Consider the following 23,331-nt stretch of genomic DNA (forward strand, 5'->3'; position numbering starts at 1 on the left):
GAGAGCTACGGCTTTCTAACCAGCTGCATACGGCGGCACCGTATTTCGCTTCAGTTTACTCTCCCGGGGGGAAAAACTGGAGGGTAAGAATCCAGGAGACGGCAAGTTAATGAAATTATTTGAATGGCCGCGTGGTATATAAATGCAAAGAGGAAATATAATTGGAGTTTGGTGTTGATGTGACGTGTTTGCACGTCAGCGTGAATCATTGGCTTTGTAATTAAATCATTACATTACATTACATGTCATTTAGCAGACGCTTTTATCCAAAGCGACTTACAATAAGTGCATTTCAACCTAGAGTACAAACTAAGAACAACAAGAATACAGGAAGTAACATTTCCTCAACATAGTCGAACTACAAAAGTACCATAAGTAAGAGCTATTTAAGTGCCACTGAAGTGCAAATCTGTGTTTTAATCCAGATATAGTCGGAAAAAGAGTGTTTTCAGTCTCCGGCGGAAGATGTAGAGACTTTCTGCTGTCTTGATGTCAGTGGGGAGCTCGTTCCACCACTGAGGAGCCAGGACAGCAAACAGTCTGGATTTCGAGTGGTTAGCTCGAGGTGCAGGAGTCACAAATCAATATTGTAACTTGCTGTTATTCATGGAGGACTAATGTTGTTGGTTTAGTGTTTGAACTATTTAATGATCCAATTCTAACCACAGAAACGGCGCCCGTCGCTGTAATTGGTTGGCTTGCCAGTTAGTAGTTAAGTTAGGCTTGAAGGTATGAACAAATGGGCAATTAGCACCACGAGTGAAAAGTGCTGGAAAATTATCAAAGAACCTTCAGAGTTTAAAATGATTCTGGCTGTGGCCACTAGAGATAATTAACTCTGATTTAGCTCGCGATAGAAAAGAGATTTTCCGAGAGTTAAAAGGTTGCTCTATTCAGTCCATACATGAATAATTAAGATGCACGCTATTATAATAACAGATGCAGTGGTATTTATTTATGAATGCAAATGAATTGAAAGCATGCTGAACCCTGTTGTGGTGCGTTTACTCTGGAGAGAAGTGAAATACACCGGCTTATAGAGAAGGAAACAGATTTAAATTGACCTAATCTTGGTGTGTGTGCATGCTCGTACATTAATGCTGTGTGTGCTCGTGTGTCTGTTGACTCACAGGTCTATTTGTTTGTGTGTGTGTGTGTGTGTGAGAGTGAATGTCAGAGAAAGAGAACGAGCCACACACACGAGATGTGAATTTATTTAAATGTGTTTTGTCTGTGAGCGTTTACATGCCACCTCGCAGAAGGTGTATACGGTTTAAAAAAACACATTTTGTCTGTGAAGTCGAGAGAAAACAAGAAACAGAGGGAACAGGAAACAGAGGGAAGACTTAAGGGGGCAGCAGAGGTAGAGTGGGGGAGAGGAACGAGGAGAGAAGGGAGCGACCGAGCGGGCTATGACAGCGACTTTAATCCCTGCAGCCAGCGGAGCACAAAGCACAAATATAAACAAGAGGGAGCCGAGCACAGGGGATGAGAAATGGGGAAAGGAAGGAAAGATTAAGGCAGAAGGACGGAGAAGAAAAGAGGGTGGATGACAAGTGGAGTCAGGTAAACGAGTGTTTTGAGAACTCCAGTGTTTACCAACAACAAAGCTGCTTCCTAAAAGCCCTCGTTGTGTATCTGGGACGGTGTGTGTGTGTGTGTGTGTGTGAGGGGCGCCGAGCGAGACGACGGTCAGTAAACATCAGAGAGTATCGCTGAGCAGCGCCGCGCTCCATCTGCATTCAGATAACCGCTGACACATCCAGTTACCTCATATCTATTATAATTACTGATGAACTAACATCCAACTGGCTAAATATATTCAAGACTGATGGATAGAAGTGTCTGTGTCTGTGTGTCTGTGTGTGTGTGTCTAAAGCAACACTCTTTCTATATCTTTTTATGTCACATGCAGATTAGCTTTTTAAATTTATTTAAATACATATGCACAGAAGTAGCACAGGTCATGTACATGGTTTGAGTATATATGTAGACAGTATGTGTTTGTGCGACTTACATTTTTATTTTATGCATACATTATATATATATATTTATTTATGCATGTATTATATATGCATATTTATATATATACATATATATAATAATTACATAATATATATATATGCATATTTATATATATATATATATATATATATATATAATTTTTGCAGTATTATTTGTGCTCGTGTGTTGAAATTCATACACAGGACTAGGATGCCAAAACATGAATATAATCTGGAAGCTCAGACACACCCACATGTTCAGACCGCTCACCAAAAGGAAGAAATGCATAATCCATACATTTCTTTCTCACACACTCCTTCTTGTGTATACATCACGTCTGCGTCTACAAACACAGACCGGCATCAAATATTAAAGCGAATGTTGCGGTGCATATATTTCTACACGCATTCATGTCAGAGTGGACTTGATCAAACGTCCTCATATCGGGCTGGCCGCCCTTATGACACCTTTTGAACGGCGTTCTATGGCTGCAGAGAAAGGTTAAAATATTTCAATATTTCCCCAGCATGTGGAGGTCAAGGACAGTGCCTGTGGTGGTTCCCAATTTTTTTGTTTTTAAATAGCACCAGAGCGTGTGCTCCAATTAGTGGGTCATCGCACAGCTCAGCTGCCTCTGAAAAGCTTGTTAGATGCAAGATTGATGACGAGTGTTGAACCACGAGGAGGATTGTGGGATTCATATCCTGGTCATGCAACATCAAGCTCTACTCTTCAGAGGATGCTCGAGGTTTGGCCATCCAGAATACATTTTGTGGGGTTTAATCGTGAGCCCCTGGGTGTCCGGTGTGGGGAAGCCTTCCAGAACGAGAGCGGTTTCTGCATTTTGGTGGTAAACCCTGATGGTCCAGGAGGAGCTGGAGGCGGGGCTAGAGGAAAGGATGACCCGGGCCTGGATGAGTGTCAGAGAATGAAGGGCGCAATTGTAAGATGATACAAGACGGCTGCTCACATAAGATGGTCTGATGTCATGTCATAGTTAGTCATTTATAATTCTGTTTGGTTTTACAAGTAGAATTAACAGCTCTCGAATGAGCTCAGGAAACAAGATGCTGATTGTATTAACGGTTTATAGTATTTAGGCAAAAAGCAAAGAGGAATTAGAATTACAATAACAAAGTACAAAAGGAGTAACTAAGGGATGTCACCACATATAGATTGAGTTAAAAAAATACATAACTAATGGGTATTACCGTGAAACTTCCCCTTTTGATTGATTACATTAAGACAATGATGTTTCTTAAAATGAGGCGCTATCTCAAGTTAACTTTTGGTGAATTTAGAAGAAGTTTTGATGCAAATAGACGTAATAAGAGGAATGTTGTTCACGTGGCATCTCGTGCTTCTGTCCATCCGGGGAGAGGGATCCCCATCTGTTGCTCTCCCAAAAGGTTTATTTCCTTTCTCCCTCTGAAAGGTTGTTCATGATCCGATGTGAGGTCAAAGGTCAGGGATGTCGTATGTGTACAGATTGTAAAGCCCTGTGAGGCTAATTTGTATAAAAGCAAAATAGCCTGAGTTCATGAAAAACGATGTTGTTCCCCTTAAATTTAAAGATCTGTGCAAAAAAACCAACAGAAAACATCCGTTACTGATGTCTCACCGGCCTCCCTTTCTCTCTCCTCTCTTCAGACGGTACTACCCCGATCCTCATCCGGTCCACGGGGTCCAGCTGATGAGAGTCGGAAAGCTGCAACACTACCTGGAACGTATCGAAGACGCTTTGGACACATTCAAACAGGTGCGAGGGATCAAAGAATCGACTTCCGTCACTCCGATCAGTTCAATGATGTTTCTTTCTGAGTTGATCACCGAGGATCAGACGGCTTGGGTCATTATTTGAATGTAACTTTTTCTCCCAAAGTTTCCTCTTTAAACATCTATTAGATTTTTTTCAAACATATTTTAGACAACATTACTGTTCTACCAACGGCCAAAATGGCAGCTGAGACGTCGTTGAAGACTCTTTAATGTTTCCTTTCACAGGCCTATCAGATCATGAAGCTGACCCACGGGGACGATCACGCCATGACCAGCGGCCTGCGCGTAAAGATGGAGGAATGTCGCACTGAGATGACGCAACGATCACCCAGCAGGCGTTGAGACGCAGCCCAGAAACAACTCGTGTTCGTCTAATTTACTGGACTAACTTCACTTTGTGTCTTAACGTTCTTAAAGTCCTGATGGATGTTATTCGTGTCTCAATAAACCCCAATGAACAAAGTATAGGAATATACATTGTGCCGAGTCTAAATTGTCATACATTAAAGTTGTTTATGGTCTGATCTTGTATTCTTGTCTTCATAAAAATGCTTTGATCACCTTATTACCTTCGCATTGAAAATGCAGAAGGTAATGTTTTGATCGCCGTGTATTTATTTATTTATTTGTATGCGTGTTATTCGCATAACACAAAAAGTATTAAACCGAATCGCATGAAATTCGGTGGGATGATTGGTTATTATCCGGGGACCATTTGATTAGATTTTGGGATCAATCGGGTCAAAGGTCAAGGTCATGAAAAGGTCAAAATCTTCTTTTTACCATAGCGCCGTCAATTTTTATCCAATTGGCATCCAACTAATGCCAAAATGTTCATAATTCAATGCCCAATCTTGTGATATGCGAAGGTATGCGCTCTACCGAGTGCCCGTTCTAGTTTTGAGATGTTGAGATGTGATCTCCAGATGAACGAGGCGGAAGGCTGCAGCAGAGCGTCTGCGTGGCGCCGGTGCTCTGAGCGTCGAGCAGCTTGTCCAGCGCGCTGATCTCTGGTGATGAGGACTAAGCGAAGCAGAATGATCCAGTCACAGGCGTCAGCGTACAAGTCCTCCAATATGAATCCCTTTAAAGGAATAGTTCAACATTTTGTGAGTGAAGTCATTTGCTTTCTTTTTAAAGAGTGAGATGAGTAAATACTACAGAGTTAAGACCTGGGAGGAAACAGCTCTGTCCAAAGTTTAAAACTACAGCTGCCACTCATTATTTAATTAAACTGCAACTAAAGAAACAGAAAACATGTCCTACTTTTATCTGTTCACGTTTATTGACTTACTAAGTATACGTGTGAATGTTTGTGTGTGAGAAAGAGAGCATGGAGGCTTGTTGGCCTCTGTCTGCTGCGTTTAATCTTCACCATCCAGGTGTGTGTGAGTGTGTTATCCAACCATCTTTAGTTCATATATATCCATCACACACACTTCCTATGTTAATCTCTGTTTGTGTGTGTTGTGTGTCTGTGATGGAATGTTGTGATGGGTTGTTTCTCTCACACACACACACACACACACTTCCCATCCCTTCCCCATCTTAATCTCAAAGGTCTACCGTATGAAAACTGATGACAGCATTTCCGCTGAGAGGGAAACCGTGTGTGTGTGTGTGTTCTCTCAGGTGTGTTACAAACACTGAATTCATCAGTGAACCATCCTCCCACCATTGTTATTCAGAATAAAACATTATTATTTTGATGTTTTGTTTCTTTATGCTACCCTCTGCTGATAAGTGAAGAATAAAGGAGAAAGACTTTCATTAATCGGATCTTGAAACGCCTAAATTAAATGAATGTGGAGATTGAAGTGGTCATGAAGCTCGTGGACTGAGTCCGTCCTCCACTCTTCACTTTCTGTCTCACCCTCTCTCCTTCTCCTCTCGCACATCTTAACGGCCATTAATTAGATTTACTATTGCTTAACCATAACCCTCTGTCACTCACTGTCTCTCTCTCTCTCTCTCTTTCTCCCAAAGGCTTTCAAATTAAATCCACTATTCTTCGGCATCTCTTTCTTTCTCGCTGCACATCTCTGCAGGCAGCCGCAGCCAATCACAAGACGGACACCTCGTGGTGTTAACCCATCTCCATTCACCCGCCCTCCTCCTGTCATTTGCTCTCCCCCATTTTCAATTTTCATTCTCATTTCGTCGGCCCTCCCTCTCGCTGCGTTCCCCCCCCCTGCGCCCTCTTTACTCTCCCTGCCATCATCTCTCATTTACTCTCCCACTCCTTCTGTATTCTCACGACTTCTGTGTCCATTTTTATTACATTTCCAATTGTACACACAACCCCCTAAATTCAAGACGCACGTGTTTGGAATCTGCCTTCATTCCCAAATTGATTGTCAGGGCTCATAAATTGGATGACGGTGAAATCTATGAAAGGTTTTGTAAAATATCTGAATGTCCAATTACTTCATAAAATAGGAAACTCTAAATCCCTGTTGGGCAGTCGACTTTTTCCTCTCCTTCTCAGCAGCTTGTTCCAAAGAGATGACGCGGTTTTAAGATCTACAATCAGCCAGAAGGGAGATTTTATCCCGTTAGAATTTCTCTTTTATCTTCCTACGTCATAAGGAGTTGATAGATATTACCATTTATCCACTTCACCATGTCCTCTTCACCTCTCCGTCTTTCTTTCATCTCTGATTGGCCTTCTTCGTAATCAGGCTCTTAACCCCAGAGGGCCGTTGAAGCTGAAGGGCGGCGGCCTCTCGCAGCTTCCTGGACACATTTAAACGTCTCCATGACTCCTCGTTGGACCGGAGGTCGCCCGTTTCTCTGGCCGTGACCTCCGCCGCGATGGCGGCACGTCTCCATGTTGGTCGCTCCGCTACTTTTCTCCAAACTGGATGATTTACCGTGAAGTTTGGTGCAGACGTTAATGGTGGCCAGATCAGGACTCTTAATGACTTTGATGGTGACCAAACTTTACACCTCGCAACATAGATAGATAGATAGATAGATAGATATATACTTTATTAATCCCCAAGGGGAAATTTGTCGAGCCAGTAGCAGCAACACACAAGAATAAAAATAAAAATAAAAAACACAAATATAAGAAGGGTTAGGGTGATCTGGCAAGAGGTGAACTGTTGTAGAGCCTCATAGCCGTCGGCAGGAATGTTCTCCTGTATCTGTCCTTGTGGCAGCGGAGCGTGAGGAGACGTCTGGAGAAAGTACTCCTCTGTCCCTGTAGGAGGTGGTGGAGAGGGTGGTCCGGGTTGTCCAATATGGACACCAGTTTCTTCAACGTCCTCCTCTCCACCACCTGTTCCAGGTGCTCCAGCTGGCAGCCGATGATGGAGCCAGCCTTCCTAACCAGTTTGTTAAGGCGGCTGGTGTCACGGCTCGATGCTGCTCCCCAGCAGACAATGGCAAAGTGCAGCACACTGGCCACAACCGACTGGTAGAATAACTCCAGCATCTTGCTGCACACGTTGAAGGATCAAGCTTTCTCAGGAAAAAGTCGACTCCTCCCTTCTTGTACACAGCGTTGATGTTGGCCTTCCAGTTCAGTCGGCTGTCGATGGAGACGCCCAGGTACTTGTACTCCTCCACCATGTCCACGTCCACTCCCAGGACACTCAGAGGTGTAGGAGCTGTCGCCTTCCTCCTGAAGTCCACCACCATCTCTCTGGTCTTGGCCACGTTCAGCCGCAGGTGGTTCTCATCGGCCCACTTTACAAAGTCACTCACCGCTGCCCTGTACTCCTCCTCCCGTCCATCCCTAATACACCCGACCACTGCAGAATCATCAGAGTACTTCTGCAGATGGCATGACTCCGTGTTGTACTGGAAGTCACTGGTGTACAGGGTGAAGAGGAAGGGAGACAGAACAGTTCCTGTGGGGCTCCAACATCACTGACCACCGTTCCAGACAGCACCGCCCATTCTGACAAACTGTGGTCTGCCTGTGAGGTAGTCAGTGATCCAGAAGATGGTGGACGCGTCCACACGGCCACCGCAGCTTCTCACTCAGCAGCAGTGGCTGGATGGTGTTAAATGCACTGGGAAGTCAAAAGTGACTCTCACAGAGACACGGTTCCATCCAGGTGCGACTGAGCTCGTTGCAGCAGGTAGATGATGGCGTCGTCCACTCCCACATGAGGCTGGTAAGCAAATTGCAGAGGGTCCAGCGACGATTTCACCTGCGGCCAGAGGTGGGCCAAGACCAGCCTCTCCAGCACCTTCATCACATGGGAGGTGAGGCGACCGGTCGGTAGTCGTTGAGGCCAGATGGTGTTGACTTCTTGGGGACAGGGACCAGGCACGACGTCTTCCACAGCACCGGGACTTCCCCCAGCCTCAGGCTGAGGTTGAAGAGGCGCTGCAGGACACCAGACAGCTGGGTGGCGCAGGTCTTTAGGACCCTGGGGCTGATGCCATCAGGACCTTCAGCTCTGCGCTGGTGTAGTTTCTCCAGCTGTCTTCTCACCTGGTCAGTCGTCACAGAGAGAGGGGGGAGGGTGTGGGTTTTGATTCATTGATTGTCTCAACAACTATTCACCTCATAACTTTGATGACACCTCCTGCCTGAAACCTCAAAAGTCAGAAGCGGCGTGAGTCCGCGCTTTCAGTCTCTATCAGCCATCAGGCTGCTGAACAAGGACTGAGACCCTCATTAACACTACACACCAGAACATATTCTGTGAATATCTATGGCCATGGTGTATATTTTATTACATTGTTTATATATATATATATTGTATATATATATTGTATGTATATACATATATATATATATATAGTCTCAAAAAAGTGTATATTTTATTACATTGTTTTATATATATATATTGTCATGATGTATATTCTATTACACTGTTTTATATACATATTGTTAATACTTTCTTCTTTTTTGTGTGTGGATATTGTATAGTTTATTCTCATTCTTATTCTTTTTTTAGTCTGCTACTGCTGTCGGGTGTTTTGCACATAAGAATTTCACGAACCGATTATACTTGTATAAAAGGGGATGTGACAATAAAAACTTGAAACTTGAAACTTGAAACTATCCATATTGAGATTAAGATCAAACTATCATATCTGGCACTGACGTTCTTGTTCTCCTCATCATGAGTTGTCATCACTTTGGTTATCTGTTCATTCTTCATCTGACTCCATAGAACGTCTGTTTTCTGACTTGATAAATCAAAGGGCTCGACCGCTTCAGTAAATTGTGGTTCGATCCAATTAATGAACATTAGCAACCTAAAGCTCACTCATGAAATAGTAAATATGGCAACGCCAGTCCGAGCATTATAATGTTATAACCAGAGATGTGCAGCCTTAACATAACTCGTCTTGTTATAAGAGTTGTTCCTGAAGTACAATTTAATGAAGATGCCATTCAAGAGGTAAGTGGGATGAACAAATGACATGTTCTCGTCTTTATAGAAGTTCAGTAATCGGTCTTTTGTCCCCAGGCACATTAAAGTGGTCTAAATTCATACCGGGAAGATTCACTCGTGTGAAACGAGATTACTTCAAGACAAAAGTGGGCCGGACAATTATCACCAATCTCAGCAACAACAATGACATTGAGCAATTTAGCATGAAACGTAGTCTTGCTCTCTTTGGGAGCTGCTATTGTAATATTATGTTTCCAAAAAGACCCAGGAGATCCGTCTCTTACTATATTTTATAAATTGAATGCATGTTTTTTTTAACCCGAAACAGGAATCCACTTGTCTCTGTATTGTGTTCCCTCTCCCATCTTATTTATCCTGCACCATTTCATCTCTTCTTCCCCATCTCTCTCCCACTCTTTTAAAAATGTAATCCTTTTCTCCAAATCTTTTTCACGTCTCCCTGTTTTACTGCATCCCCCCCCCCCCCCCCCCCGCTCTCCCCCATTCCTTCCTTCACCTCCTTCCTGCTCCCTGCTGTGTGTGGGTGATCAAAGCCGGCTCAACGGGGCAACATGTCACCTAGGAAGCTGCCTCCAGGCTCAGGAAGGTACGCACACACACATCACAGGATTAGAGGTAGAGTCGGCTGAATGAGACACGAGGCTGCAGTGGAAACTGATCAGTCTTTTTTTTTTACATAGTGTCAAAAACACAGGAGCAACAGGGTTCAGCTTAAATAATGCCGAAATAATCGGATCGTCACAAATTCCCCAAAATCTTGAATAAAAAATATGAGGCATTGAAGTTCTAGTAATCAACACAAAGCCTCTTGACAGTCTCATATGCATGTAGCTGCTGCAAATACACAGAGGAACTAACACACACATAATATATGATGTAGAAAACATGTTAGAAATCTGAAGAGATTACTAAACATTATAACCTTCGCATTGAAAATGCGGAAGGTTATGTTTTGATCGCCGTGTATTTATTTGTATGCGTGTTCCTCGCATAACTCAAAAAGTATTAAACCGAATCCCATGGAATTTGGTGGGATGATTGGTTATTATCTGGGGACTATTTGATTCGATTTTGGGATTGATTGGGTCAAAGGTCAAGGTCATGAAAAGGTCAAAATCTTCTTTTTACCCAATTGGCATGCAACTAATGCCAAAATGTTCATAATTCAATGCCCAATATTGTGATATGCGAAGGTATGCGCTCTACCGAGTGCCCATTCGAGTTAAAATGTGTAATAATACTTCCTGATGTATATTCCAGCAGAAGTTGGCAATAATGTCCCTGAGCAAAGAGCCTCCATCTTTGTTTATTATAAGCAATATAACATCAAAGTTTAGTGTTGGAGTCATAATGCAAAATGTGAGTATTACATTGGTTTGGGACCGACCGCATGCCATCAATATACTATATGTTCAAAGAATAAAGACTCGGATGTGAAACTCTTTTCATACATTTCTTTATTTACTGTACATCCCTCTATCTTGCTCTCCCATTAACACAGTGTCAGATCACATTTCTCAAAAACATTTCATCTGCAGCCGACATTAGGATCCCAGTGACATCTTTATCTTTTACACTGAGTGTGTCCTGACGCTAGGTTATTTTTATAAGAAAGAACTCAAGCTGACACACAGACTGGTTTTAACCAGTTGTTTTAAAACTGATACGAATTAAAATGGTCTAACTGCTCCAGATAAAATCATTTGTGTGTGAAATGTGCTCCGAGACCGCCTTAAACACACAATACTGAACCTAGAGATGCTATGTGTCAGATTTCCAGATCACACGTTATAATTCATAAACACATAACGGCGCATTAGACTGTGTGTTTGCCATAAATCATTGTATTTAAAGCACCTGACAACGAGTGCATCTCTTTTAGCATCGCTGCTTCTGATAATAAAAAAAGGCACCTTTATTAAGCTTACATGGACTATGATGTTAGCTATAAACAATAGGGGCCATCAAAACCTCAGCTTTTTGTCACACTTATTGCGAGAATTATAAAGCGCTACCGCAGTAGATTTGGCAGTGACACATCAGGACATAACCTCACACATAGCATCTCACATCTGGAAACAAGTCCAGGCCATTTAGCTCATCCAGAGGTTGGGGTTCCCAAAACATCCACTGCTAATAACCCTCGGCTGTAGAATTAAAGGACATTTCACTCAAAACAACACTGCGTTCTTCTGTGCCATCATTTTAAAGTTCTGATCTGGAGACACACAACTATCCTGACAGTGAATGTTTTAGGAAACCCAAAGCCCATTTAAGATCTCCAACAGGAACAACAGGAGCAAACCAAATCAACAGAAAATATATAAAATAAAAATGAGCGTATATATGATATGTGTACAGTATATATATTTATATATGACATGGGCTCAGCAAAGTATGTACAGTTGTTTTTTCTCTCTCCATTTTCTTAAATGCATAGTAACGTTTTCAGATTGTGAGTTGTAAATAAATAAGACAAATTAATAATGGACTTTGCGCTCGTGAGTAGAAATAAATAAACCTTCATTCGTGACTGGGAGATAAAAACAGGAAGAAGCTCCTGAGGTCCAGTCGGTCAAAAGCGTCTCGGTTTCTGGGCTAATTTATAATAAAACACTCGGATGATCTCGTTGCCGTCACTGCGAGTGTAAACCAAATGAAATGATGGCTGCTGCCTCGTCACACAGGCGTGAGAAGATCAACCATCAACACTCGGGTTGGCTCTTTTAGGATACAGATACATGTGTAACTTCAACGCTTTGGACAAATCATACCAGCATCATTACAGTCGCTGTCTATTCTTCCTTTTAAACTTCTCAAACAACAAACAATCTCCCACAATGCACTCTGTTTGCTGGGGCAGAAGACATTCAGAGGGGAGCGTGGGGAACAACGTGATGAAGGCAATGTAGAAGAAGCATTCGAAATGTATTGTTCCGTATTTCAGAGAGGAAACGGGCTTTCATATATCTATATTTGTACAAACATTTAGATCATAAACATCTCAAGCACCATAGATAATATTAACAAATCTTAAGAGTTGCTATCTGTCCAAAACAAAAATGGAACCAGGCAGAGATCTATGCGTCTTAATTTGGCCGTTATCCGTTTCTTTCTTTCTTTCTGTTTCATTCCTTTACATATATATTTTTGTATTATTTCTTCATCGTGTATGTGCACTTTTAATAGAAGAACTGTAACTGTATTTTCAGGCTGAATTCGCGACTTTGTTCCAATAATACTTTTAAAAAAGGACATTTAACACTGAATATCAATGAGCTTATCTCTTGTGTTCCTCACAATTTACTCTGAAACATCTCCTCAACCTACTTTGATTCTCTTACTATCATACATAGTCTCTACGTGGTCCCATTGTACACAAATAAAAACATGATACATTAATATAAAACACACACGTTGACAAATCATTCAGTTTCTTTTTATAATAGAGCAGAACAACACGGATACAAATAACAGACAGAAGTCAATGGATGGATCAGAGAATACACTTTATATATGTCCACTTCTGTGCGACTCGAGACGTTTCATTGCTTTATGAACATGAAAAAGCCTTCAACTCCGTATCAGGAGAAACATGCTGTATGGATGCCCTCGAGGGTCAAAATTCAGATGCTCAGATGCAGGTGTTTATGGGTAAAGTCAAAAACATCACCATAGAAAATTGTGTTTTTTCTCTTTTATCTAAACACACATTTCTCTTGTGTACATTAAATTGGATATTTGGTCCTTGCAACATGTGTTTTGTTTTTAAAGAGGACGTGTGGCTCTATGTTCTGTAGATCTTTCTCTTTTTTTTCATTTAGTTTAAATCTCGTCTCATCTCTCATCGGCGTACCAAAGACCATTCAAACGTACAGTATTAGTTTGTTTATGATATCGTGAAACATTTAAACGGCACAGTTAGAAATGGCTATAAATTCAAAGATTCCCCAAGGATGCTGATCTTTTGTGTGTTTTTCTACGCTAGCACCATATTTACTGCATGTACACAAGAGAGAGAAAGAGAGAGAGAGAGAGAATTGGTCTTGGTATCGTTGAGATGTTCACAAGGCACTTATCTAAATCATGTTTACTTTCCCTCGGTCAGTCTCCTTTAGTAACTGCACAACAATACCAGGTCACTCTGTAGTCAGCACTCGATTTAAACTCTAAAAAGTGCTCTTCTAAAAATGATGGGAGATGAGAAATTGTTCATCTCGTCCTCCTGCACCTTTTATTCATCCTTCTTTGTTTAAAAAATGGGCAGTTTCTGTTTGACTCTCCCCTCTTCTCCTCTCAGTTGTCTGAGCGGTGTAATTATTCGGAATCTCTGGAAACTCACGTTGTCTTGGCTATGTTTCTTGGAGCAGCCGTCTTCATCTGACTCAAAGTGGCCCTTTCACATGATGCTGGTCAATATCTGGGTCTGAGGTTTGTTTCCAAGCCCCAAGATAGAGAAAACAAGGACTCATCTGTCTGTCGGCTTATTAAATATCTATCTCCATTCTCCATCGCGTCCCTCCACCTCCCCGCCCACCTGTCCTTCTGCCGACGGCCATCTGGAGGATGACATGCAGGTTTGAGTGCTCGGCCATTCCTGTATCCCTCCTTGCGATTATCCAGTCATCTGATGAGAGATGTTTTTGTGTAGGAGATATTTCGTAAAAGGTTTTTGATTAATCGGTGGGCATATGGTCCAAAGGTCGTCATCTAATTGAGACCAGCTGCGTGTCGGCCTCTCCATCCCTCCATCCCTCCGTCTGTCTACCGATGTTTCGAGGACACGTCGAAGCAGGTGATCATCATGAGGTGGGCTTTGCAGAAGTTGACGCGGGTCTCCAGCTTGTCCGTCACCGTCTCCAGAGCCTCCAGGTACTCCAGGGAGTCGACTTCGTAGGCCTGTTGGAGCTCGACTGGAAATGGACAGACAGGCCGATATAAAGATGACACACTTTTGCTAAAACATTGCCCTTTATCCTTTTTTATGAATACAACCCATTTCATAGTCTGATGATATTCTTTTTATTTTTTAAAAAGATTTTTTCTTATAAGACAAAAGACGATACATAGACATAACACCGAGAGGACGACAAAACAGGACAAGACATAAAGTCAGAGTATTGAGAAATTATTTGTGTGTGCGTATGAGCTTTTTAAAATTAGATTTAAACAAAATACATAGATGAGGGCAGATGTATATGTATGAGCATACGTGAAGTTGAATTGGTTTTCAGGCAAGGGAAAATAAAAAATAAAATAATTAAGATTAATTAACTAATCGATAAGATGAGTGGTGTCATGTTTTTAAAAACATAGTGAATGATGACCAGACTTAGTGTTGTTCTGTTGTGTTGTAAATGATAGATGAGGTTAGTTTTTCCATTGAAATATATTCTGACATTTAATTTTTCCAGTGTGTAATATCTGTGTTTGCTGATATTCTATCTTTTACTTATTGTCAACAAAGTTCCATCAAAAGACCAAAAGCCAGCGATTCATTGATCCACCTCAGTAGGTTTTCTGCTATTGTGCATCCAAAGAAAATAGTTCACCCAGAGCCCGTGTGTAGCCTTTAGGAGGATCTATTTGCAGGAATTAAATATATTTTAAAAAAGCATGTTGTCTTTAGGTGTATATTAAAACAATTGCTTTTGAAAGTAATAATAATTAAAGCTTATATAGTGCTTTTCTAAATCCACAAAGACGCTTAGGTGTGTGTGTTTTCGTTAGCTTAGTTCTAATGAGACATTTCCTTCTCCATATGGAGCTCGCCACCGTGTGCCCAGAGCAGCCAGAGAGACAGAGACACAGAGTGTTTCCATGTTTTCACTTCGGCCAGCGTAGTTCTCTTTCACACGCTTGGCAAATCACACACACACACCTTTTTAAATACTTTCTTTTGAGACAGCAAATCATGAATTTGAGGAATCCATGAGAACAAAAACAAAACCATCGGATGAAGTTGCCTTCACCTGAATATGTGAGTGCTCTTGAATTTCAACTGGCAAAGAAACCGTAGAGTTATTATGCTTGATAACTCATTATATACATGGATAATGACATATCCAGTCAATCCTCTCACAATAAACACATGACCAGGCACACACACACACACACACACACACACTCACAGCCCTACTTACACTCGGTGGTCCATTTGTGCGGCTCCAGCATCAGGTGCTGTTTGGTTTGTTCCAGCTCCTTCTTCAGACACTGGTACTTGGCTCTGACTTCACTGATTCTCTGCTGACGGTGTTCCAAGAGACGGAGCTTGGGGCTGACATACACCACCTCCTGGCACACACACACACACACACACATACAGAGAAGACAGAGAGGCATATATGGATTTTTTCCCCCTCCCACCTTTCATTCATCTGGAGGACTCTGTCGTGAAGCACATGTGGCTCTCGTTCTGCTTAACATTCACACCGCTGCGTACGTTCACAGCTCATCGACCCTCCGGGGGAACACAGCCGAGTGCTCTCGGACTTCACCGAGCGGCTTCACCGCGGCAGTCGGGGGTTAAGTGGCTTTGTTGAGGCCTGCTGTAGGGGAAATCTATATTTCATGGTTTTCTCTCCCAGCCTCGCTCCCTCCGCTGAATACATAACATAAGAGTGGAAAAACCGAAAACGCCGCACCGTGCATTCATTTGCAACCATTTCGTGAGCTTCACAGTAAAACTCTGCAGTCTTCTAAATCTTAGGAATTTTTTTTGAATTTCTTTGTGAAGTAACACAGAGAGAAATAGGAGATTTTTTTTTAAAAGCTCCCTATTCATACATAACAAAGTGCTAATATTTACTCATTAATTTTTGTGAAAACCTTCCTTGTTTTGAACTCTTTCTACTCTTTAATACATGCAACACAGTCACGTATGTCCTCTTCCCCTCGTTCTCCTCCAGCAGTGTCCAACAGAAGAACACTCATTGCTTTTTCACAATTATTATTCATCAAATCTATTTTTTTGACATTATGGCGGCTGCCCTCTCGGCCTCGTTCGCGACTCTTTGGCTCTCCACCTTCTTGAATTCTCTTCACACATCCATTGCTCCGTCTCCTTCAACCTACATTCTCCCCACACACTTTCTCTGCCTTCAACATGCTTTGTTTGATTCCTCTTCTCTTTCCAAATACACTCCCACACTGTTACTCTCTCTTTCTCCCTAGTTCAACACTGTATGTGAATGAGATTTATTATACGATCATATTTTATAATCTTACCTGCACCTGCCATAACTCTAATTCTCTGTCACATCCTGTTTTCCCTGTACCGCCGGTGAAAACAACTCGAGGTTAATCTAGGTGTCAAACACAAGGCCCGCGAGCCGAATTCGGCCCTCCACGTCATTTCATGTGGCCCCTGACGGCCTGAAAGACACATGATCACCTTTTCTTAAAGACATTTAAGAAAAATATCCTGTGCTTTGATTTTGATGATATTTGAGATATTTTCTTATGTAAACCATTTCTACACTTAAATAAATAAACAATAATCAAATGCAAAGATTTAAGGTGCGTTCACACCAAAAGCAAAGCGATTTTTCGCGTCGCCCAAAACGCGTGAGTTTACTCGCTCGACCATTTGCCGTGTTCTCACCATAAGCGTCGAGACGCTCCGCGAGGGGCGGGGCTTATCTCCGTGTCTCGTCTCCGTAAAGACCGTGATCATTTCCTTCATCCACCAGAATAACTAACCACTAGTTCTGCTTTATATTTGTCGTGGACGTCCCACACACTAACGCCCTCGTGTTTGGGTTCATGACATCACCCGTAGGCTCACTCAGCTCGGTCACTTTCACCGATGAAGTGACTGTTACGTCTAAAAGACTTCCGCTTCCAGCGCTACGAGAGCGGAACTCAAGAGCCGATTGGCCCGAGTTGCGAGATGACCGCCTCAAAGTTGAAATATTTCAACTCGGGGCGATAATTGTGCCGCTGTAAACGCGTCGCCCCAAACGCCCTAAACGCGCCGCCCGGGAAAATATTGCGTCTATCGCAGCCCCACGCGTCTGTACGTTGACTTTTCATGGGATTTGGTCGCCCGAAGAAATTGTTTAGCTTTTGGTGTGAACGCACCTTTATTTAACAATATGTTCAGGAGTAGTGTATAGAGTGATCCAGTTACACCGGCCCTTTAAGAGGGCAGCCATGATGCGGTGAAAATGAGTTTGACACCCCTGATCTAGACCCATCCGAATATTGACGTCCACAATTTTGTGGGGAAAGCTGTGGTGTCACATATATTTCCAGAGTGTTAACCTGTATTTTGTTCAGGGTGAATGCACTTGAAGCACTTTCTTGATTACCCAAAACCTTAATTGTGTTCCAGTTGGAACTTGTTATTGTTAAAGTGGATCAGGTTGGTTCCTCGTCTCCTTTCCTCCGCCCGTCACTCACCTTGCCCCCTCCTTTGTCTTTCCTCTTCTGCAGTCGCTCGACATCGTCGATCTCGTAGACCTTGATCTCAAAGGTTTCCGTCGTCGCGGTCGTCCCGCGGAGGTTCGAGGGAGTCGGGGGCCCCAGTGGACCATCCACCCAGCATGCACCTGGGCTGGAGGAGGAGGAGGAAGAGGAGGTGATGGCCTGCTTGGAGGAGCGGTGAGAAGGTGAGGAGGAGGAGGAGGAGTCCAGGGTCAGTGCTGGGATCAGACGACGACGCAGCAGGCCTGAAAATAAGAGGACAAAAAGAGATTATCATAAAGCTCCTTGTTCATTTCTTGAGTGCTAATTAAATCACTGCTCTATACATGTCAGAAATATGCCTTTCTTAAATGTTCCTGCAAGTGATGCATTGTGGGAAGTTGTGGATTTTGTCAGTGGCTAGTCTTAATCAAATCCTCAAATCCTCCATCCTTCACTGACCTCAGTCACCAGTGTGCCGCACCACTCACAGGGCTTTCCTGGCCGAGCTCGACACTGAACTCAGAATATTTTCTTCTCCATTAATTGGCAGACCAAAGTTTCTTTATTGCCAAATATATGTCATGATGTTATTCCCTTTCTAGTCCATACCATTAGAACAACTGCATGTGATTCAGAAGTACACTTATTTGCTCTTTTTTTTTGCCGAGAGGAAGAAGCAAAAACATTTTTCATTTAGTGATGCAACGGCAACGGGGTCCGCCCGCTTGCTGTGAGGCAGAAGAGCAGCGCTACAATCCCCTCGGCCTCCCAGCAGGGGGTTCTCCTCGCGGGCTTTCATTGTGCTCGCGTGAGCAGAGATATTCTCCCCGGGAGTGATGTGGAAAAGCATTTGCAAAAGTAATTTGCGTACGCGCCGGTTTGAGTTGCACGCACGGGACCTCACACACACACACACACACACACACACACACACACACACACACACACACACACACACACACACACACACACACACACACACACACACACACACACACACACACGCATTGATTTGCCTTCATACCATCTAACTCTTCAAGAAAGCCTATTTTGCAAAATGTCAAAGTGTGTCTTCAATTTGACACGATGGCTCACATGGCTTTGTGGTCACAGAGAACCAGACGAGAAATGTTTTTCAGCTATGAATGTGTTAATATATTCAATTCAATTCAGTTTATTTTATATAGCCCCGTATCACAAATTCCGAATTTGGCTCAAAGAGCTTTACACTATGCACAAATACGACATCCGTGTCCCAGGACCTCACATCGGATCAGGAAAAACTCCCAAAAAATCTTTCACATGGAAAAAAGGAAAGAAACCTTCATATCTATGTAGATACAGCACAACGTAAGTATCCAGAGCACTCAACACAGAACCCCGACTACTTATTCACCCTTTTGCTTTGCATCACTCACAGAGGAAAACAGGAAGACGGGGCATAGATATAAAAGCATAATAGTGTAAGATAAGGAAAGAGATCATGGGTGGTAGAGACAACAACAACTGGAGGGAGGCCAGAGGAGAGGACAAAGGGAAAGCATTGAGGGGTAGAAGAAGCAGAAAGGGAACTAGAAACAGATTGTGGGGTGTGAAGTCGGATCAAAAGTTTTTAGTCTCTGTTCATGAAGCTCACAGATTAGAACAGCAGGTCACTCTCTAATCTGCCCACTCTAGAATGAACACACACACACATTCATACATGCACTCACACTTTGCATAGAAATTGTCAGTTATCTGATTCACTAGGAACTGAGAGATAAAGTGTGTGAGAGACGGAGGGGGGGAGCGCGGTGGCAGCAGTCTTTTGGTCTCCTTGTGGTTACGGGAAGGTCAAGCAGAGACATTAGGATTTCATCACGTGGCAGGAAGCGGATTATAAAAGGACCGACGTGAATAAGGGTCTGCAGGGGGGGGCGAGGAAGTTGGACCAATGTGGGAGATGCAAAAAGATGAGGAGAGGTTAGACGCTGAATTCAATCGAATGGAAATCAAACACGGAGAGACAACTGGAGATTTGATGACAGGTCGAGTCGCTCTAACATCTTCACACATTGCTTCAGTCTGCGGCACAGGATGCTCTCTTTGACGTTCGTGGGTTTTAACATTTTTATTTCTATCCGGACTTTATGCCGCAGCCTCGTGTACGGAAAGGGTTACTCCAATTTGAATGATTAATCAGAGACACCCCAGGAAGAGCTGCCTCTGTCCAATCTGAGTGTCTGCACATATCCATTCTCATGGTTAACCGGGAGAGTGTAATTGGGCCGGGCACATTAGCAGCCTCTCTGTGTGCTGTTCTGCTGAATATATATATTCATTACAGCCCACAGCAGCAGATTCCCTTTACCATTTCACAGATGGATGGTCAGGGTCACCTTTCATACCTGAGAACTCCTTCAGCTTCGTTCACTTCTCCCTCACTCGCTCACTGCTTTCTCATTTTTGCTTTTTCACCAATGGATTCTCCTCAGAGGTATTTCTGGGCTATCTTTTTTAGTTTTCAAAAAGCCCCGCTAACAGCAGTGTCTTGATCACGTCTCATCACACCTTTCACCTCTACATATGTCATAATACAGACAATGTTTGTGATGCTGTGCAGCTCTAAAAGCGCCAGTGAGATGAATACATTTTGAGAAAACGGAATAAACTCAATAACAGTGTTCATCTTTACATTGGGATTGTGTTCACTGATTGAGAGGTGAATTATTCATTCACGAAAATAACCACAAGTACTTTTCTCATTTGATTTGTGTGTGTTTGTGCGCTCGTGACTTTCACTCATAGCTTTGTCATTTCTAAAATAAGGAGCGCTGTAGCTCTTCTGATTCAGGCAAATGCCAAACCGTTCCCCTATAAACTACAAGTGAGCTCACCACCAACGTCTGCTATGCCTTTCTTCTCTATACTCCATAATCCAATTAAGCATTGAGCAACATTCAGAACATGGATGTGATTGTGACCTGTGTTGCTCCTGCTCTTCTTGCTGCTCTTGGAGCTCCGCCTGGAGGAGGTGGTGGCCGAGCTGTGCTCGCTGAGAGAGTCCTGGGCGGAGGAGGTGCTTCCCGTGTTCTCGCTGCTGTCTCTCAGCATGCTCTCGTAGCCGCTGCTGCCTCCACTGTGATAGAACAAGGCCGTTTTCCCCATGGCCGGGGGGAGCTCGCCACTCAGTACACTGCTGTTAGAGGCACAATGAGATCATGGTTGAAGGTCAAAATGTAATGTTTAAAATATATATATATTTTGACATTCCTCAGTGAAATTAAGGTCATACCTGTTGTCACTAGCGTGGCCGCTGCTGCAGCGGTGGGCTTTTCTGGGAGCTGTGATCTTGCTGTAGGGTGAGGGCAGCGTTTGGACCACTGCTATCTTCTCCTCAACCGGAGCACCTCCACTACCACCACCACCACCACCTCCACCTCCACCACTTCCTGCTCCTGTTCCTCCTCCACTGAGAACAGGAACATAGGATAAAAGAGTTTAATGCATGAACAGACTATTTTTGTAATTTGCTTTTATGGCATTTTGGCTGTTTTAGTTAATAATGCAGATTTGAGCAGAGATGGAAGTTGTATGTAACTGTATGTGTTGCAACATGCAGCTTAGACCATCAGGATTTTGTGATGCATCTAGTTATTGATGATTCTTACATTGCACATCTGTACTGCTACTGCCTAGAAACTGTCACCTGCGCATCATATTTATTGTCTTGTCATAAACTCAATTCATATATAGTCCTTTTATTATTTCCTTTGTTTAGGATGTCCTACTAAATGCCTGAAATGGGAAAATGAAATAAAGTCAAACTGATTAACCTTGCTCCTCCGACTCCTCTTTCCTCTGCTGGATCTGTGCCGGCTCCTGGGGCATGACTCCTGGAACGGCAGCCTGCACTTCCCTGGAGGAGCTCTGAGATTCGGCCATTGACGGCCCGGAGAGGCAGCTTGGCAGCCAGGGTTGCCCCTCGGCTGCGGCTTAAAGACTGGGTGGACCAGGGTCCAGGGGAAGGTCCCTGCTGCTGCACAGGGCCCTGGACCGAGCTCTGGGGCTGGGGAAAAGGAGACATTGGATGTCAGGAGAAACGGAGGCCACGATGACTTGAATTACTTGTATTTGTTGGGCAATTATCTTCTTTTTTTAAACATGATTAAAGCTGTGTGGTTCATCTGGTTGTGTCTGAGTCATCTAGTTCATTGTGGTTATAAGTGTGTTCATTTGCAGTCAAGAGGTGTTTGTTCCTACCTTTCCATTGGGAGGAAGGCTGGAGCTGCGGCTGGAAGCTTGGCTTAAAGATTTGGTGGAGAAGCTCAGAGTCTTGGTGCTGGATGCAGACAGACTCCTGGTTTTGGGGCTGCTGCTCATCAGCAGCTTACTGACCGCTGAGATCTTTGACGGGCCGCTGGTTTTGGCCGGTGACTGTGGAGCGCTGCTTGGCCCGGGACCGCCACTGAAACTGGGGCTGCTGACGTTCCCACTGGGAGAAGATACTGACCCAGCGCGGGTGAGACTGCGCCCGGTACGAGGCATGGTGCTGTCCCCCCTCACCTCGACTCCTCCCCCTCTCAGGCCACCCCCTCTCTCCAGAGAGAAGCAGTCGTAGTGGTGGGAACCACCGTGGGAGGTGCGGACCCGACCCAGAGAGTTGGTCCTGTTTGCAAGCTGTTCCAACTTGGCGCTGAAGAGTCTGCTGCTGTCGATGCTGGAGCCTCGCTGTCTGGCGACCTCGGCGTCATCTGCCAAGACGCCCGGCAACGACGCTCCGTGGCTGGGCTGGTGGAGGAGGCCGGCGGCCCTGTTCCGCTGGTCCAGGCTGGACTTGCGTATCGGTGGCAGAGGTGGGATTCCCCCCTTCTTGTGGGAGAAAAAGCCCAGTTTTCCAGTGGACCCGCGGCGGTCAAGCGTGGCTCGAGGACTGCAGGGGGTCGAAGTGGTGACCCCGAGGTTGCGATACTCGTTGCCGACGTCCAAGCCGTCGTGGCGGTTGAGACGGTGCCAGCCGCGGGGAAGACTGGCAGCGCGGTGGACGTCTGGGCTGGAGACACTCGGCAGACATTCACGGGCAGCAACGGCCACCATCTCACAGCCATCCACCACTCTCTGAAAGGAGTCGGGAGACGACACCATCTCCCCACCTGAACCAGAGCTGCCGTGATCCCCACCTGGACAACAAACGACAAAGAACATGGTCTGAATTTAACAATCCAGCTGCTTTCATTGTGGCGGGGGACTTCAACAAAGCGAACCTGAAGAAAGTTCTCTCTCTTCTACCAACAACAAAAAAAGCAACGAGGGGGGGGATCGGATTCCACTGCTACTTCCCTCCGGGATGGATGATACAAAGCCTCCGCCGCCCCACCCGTCGGATCCGACACCCAACTATCCCCTGCCCCAGGCAGACAGGCAGGGCAACCAAAAACCAATCGCTGCTGAGGGAAGTGCGCTTCGGACGGAGGAATCGAGCTGGCTGTTGGTTTGGGCGTGCTGACTGGGATGTGTTCGTTCAGACGGTCGTGTGGAACAACAACGTCAGTGTCAGTCAATGGTTCATCAGGGTTCATCAATAGAAAATATTCCTACCATTGTTTTTGTTTATCCCGGTTCGAGAAACCGTGAACCAGACCGCGGATGGCCGCGGCACTCCGCGCACACTCACCCGCAGCCGCGCTCGACTCCGGGAATATAAAATGATAAAAAACAAAGCCACCTCCGTCGACCCCCAGAAAGAGCCTGCCGGGAGAGTTCAGAGGAAGGGTGG

The 23,331-nt window shown here is 44.1% G+C and overlaps 2 protein-coding genes across 2 annotated transcripts in view; one reads left to right on the plus strand and one right to left on the minus strand.

Moving 5' to 3' along the window:
* smyd3 (SET and MYND domain containing 3) overlaps positions 1 to 4,312 on the plus strand; it is a 70,997-nt gene extending 66,685 nt beyond the window's left edge. Inside the window, exons 11-12 of the mRNA XM_056412995.1 lie at positions 3,655 to 3,763; positions 4,009 to 4,312. Coding sequence (XP_056268970.1) covers positions 3,655 to 3,763; positions 4,009 to 4,125 — 226 coding nt within the window. The 3' untranslated portion in view covers positions 4,126 to 4,312. The remainder of the gene's footprint in view (positions 1 to 3,654; positions 3,764 to 4,008) is intronic.
* A 6,294-nt stretch (positions 4,313 to 10,606) lies between these two features.
* The window catches only part of kif26ba (kinesin family member 26Ba), an 88,876-nt gene continuing 76,151 nt past the window's right edge, over positions 10,607 to 23,331 (minus strand). The window contains exons 23-29 of the mRNA XM_056412951.1: positions 21,819 to 22,735; positions 21,392 to 21,624; positions 20,851 to 21,027; positions 20,540 to 20,754; positions 17,571 to 17,839; positions 15,311 to 15,461; positions 10,607 to 14,080 (exon numbers count right to left, since the gene is read on the minus strand). Of these exons, the coding sequence (XP_056268926.1) occupies positions 13,932 to 14,080; positions 15,311 to 15,461; positions 17,571 to 17,839; positions 20,540 to 20,754; positions 20,851 to 21,027; positions 21,392 to 21,624; positions 21,819 to 22,735 (2,111 nt within the window). The 3' untranslated portion in view covers positions 10,607 to 13,931. The remainder of the gene's footprint in view (positions 14,081 to 15,310; positions 15,462 to 17,570; positions 17,840 to 20,539; positions 20,755 to 20,850; positions 21,028 to 21,391; positions 21,625 to 21,818; positions 22,736 to 23,331) is intronic.

This window comes from Pseudoliparis swirei, chromosome 4 (genome assembly GCF_029220125.1).
Source record: "Pseudoliparis swirei isolate HS2019 ecotype Mariana Trench chromosome 4, NWPU_hadal_v1, whole genome shotgun sequence".
Taxonomy (NCBI): Eukaryota; Metazoa; Chordata; class Actinopteri; order Perciformes; family Liparidae; genus Pseudoliparis; species Pseudoliparis swirei.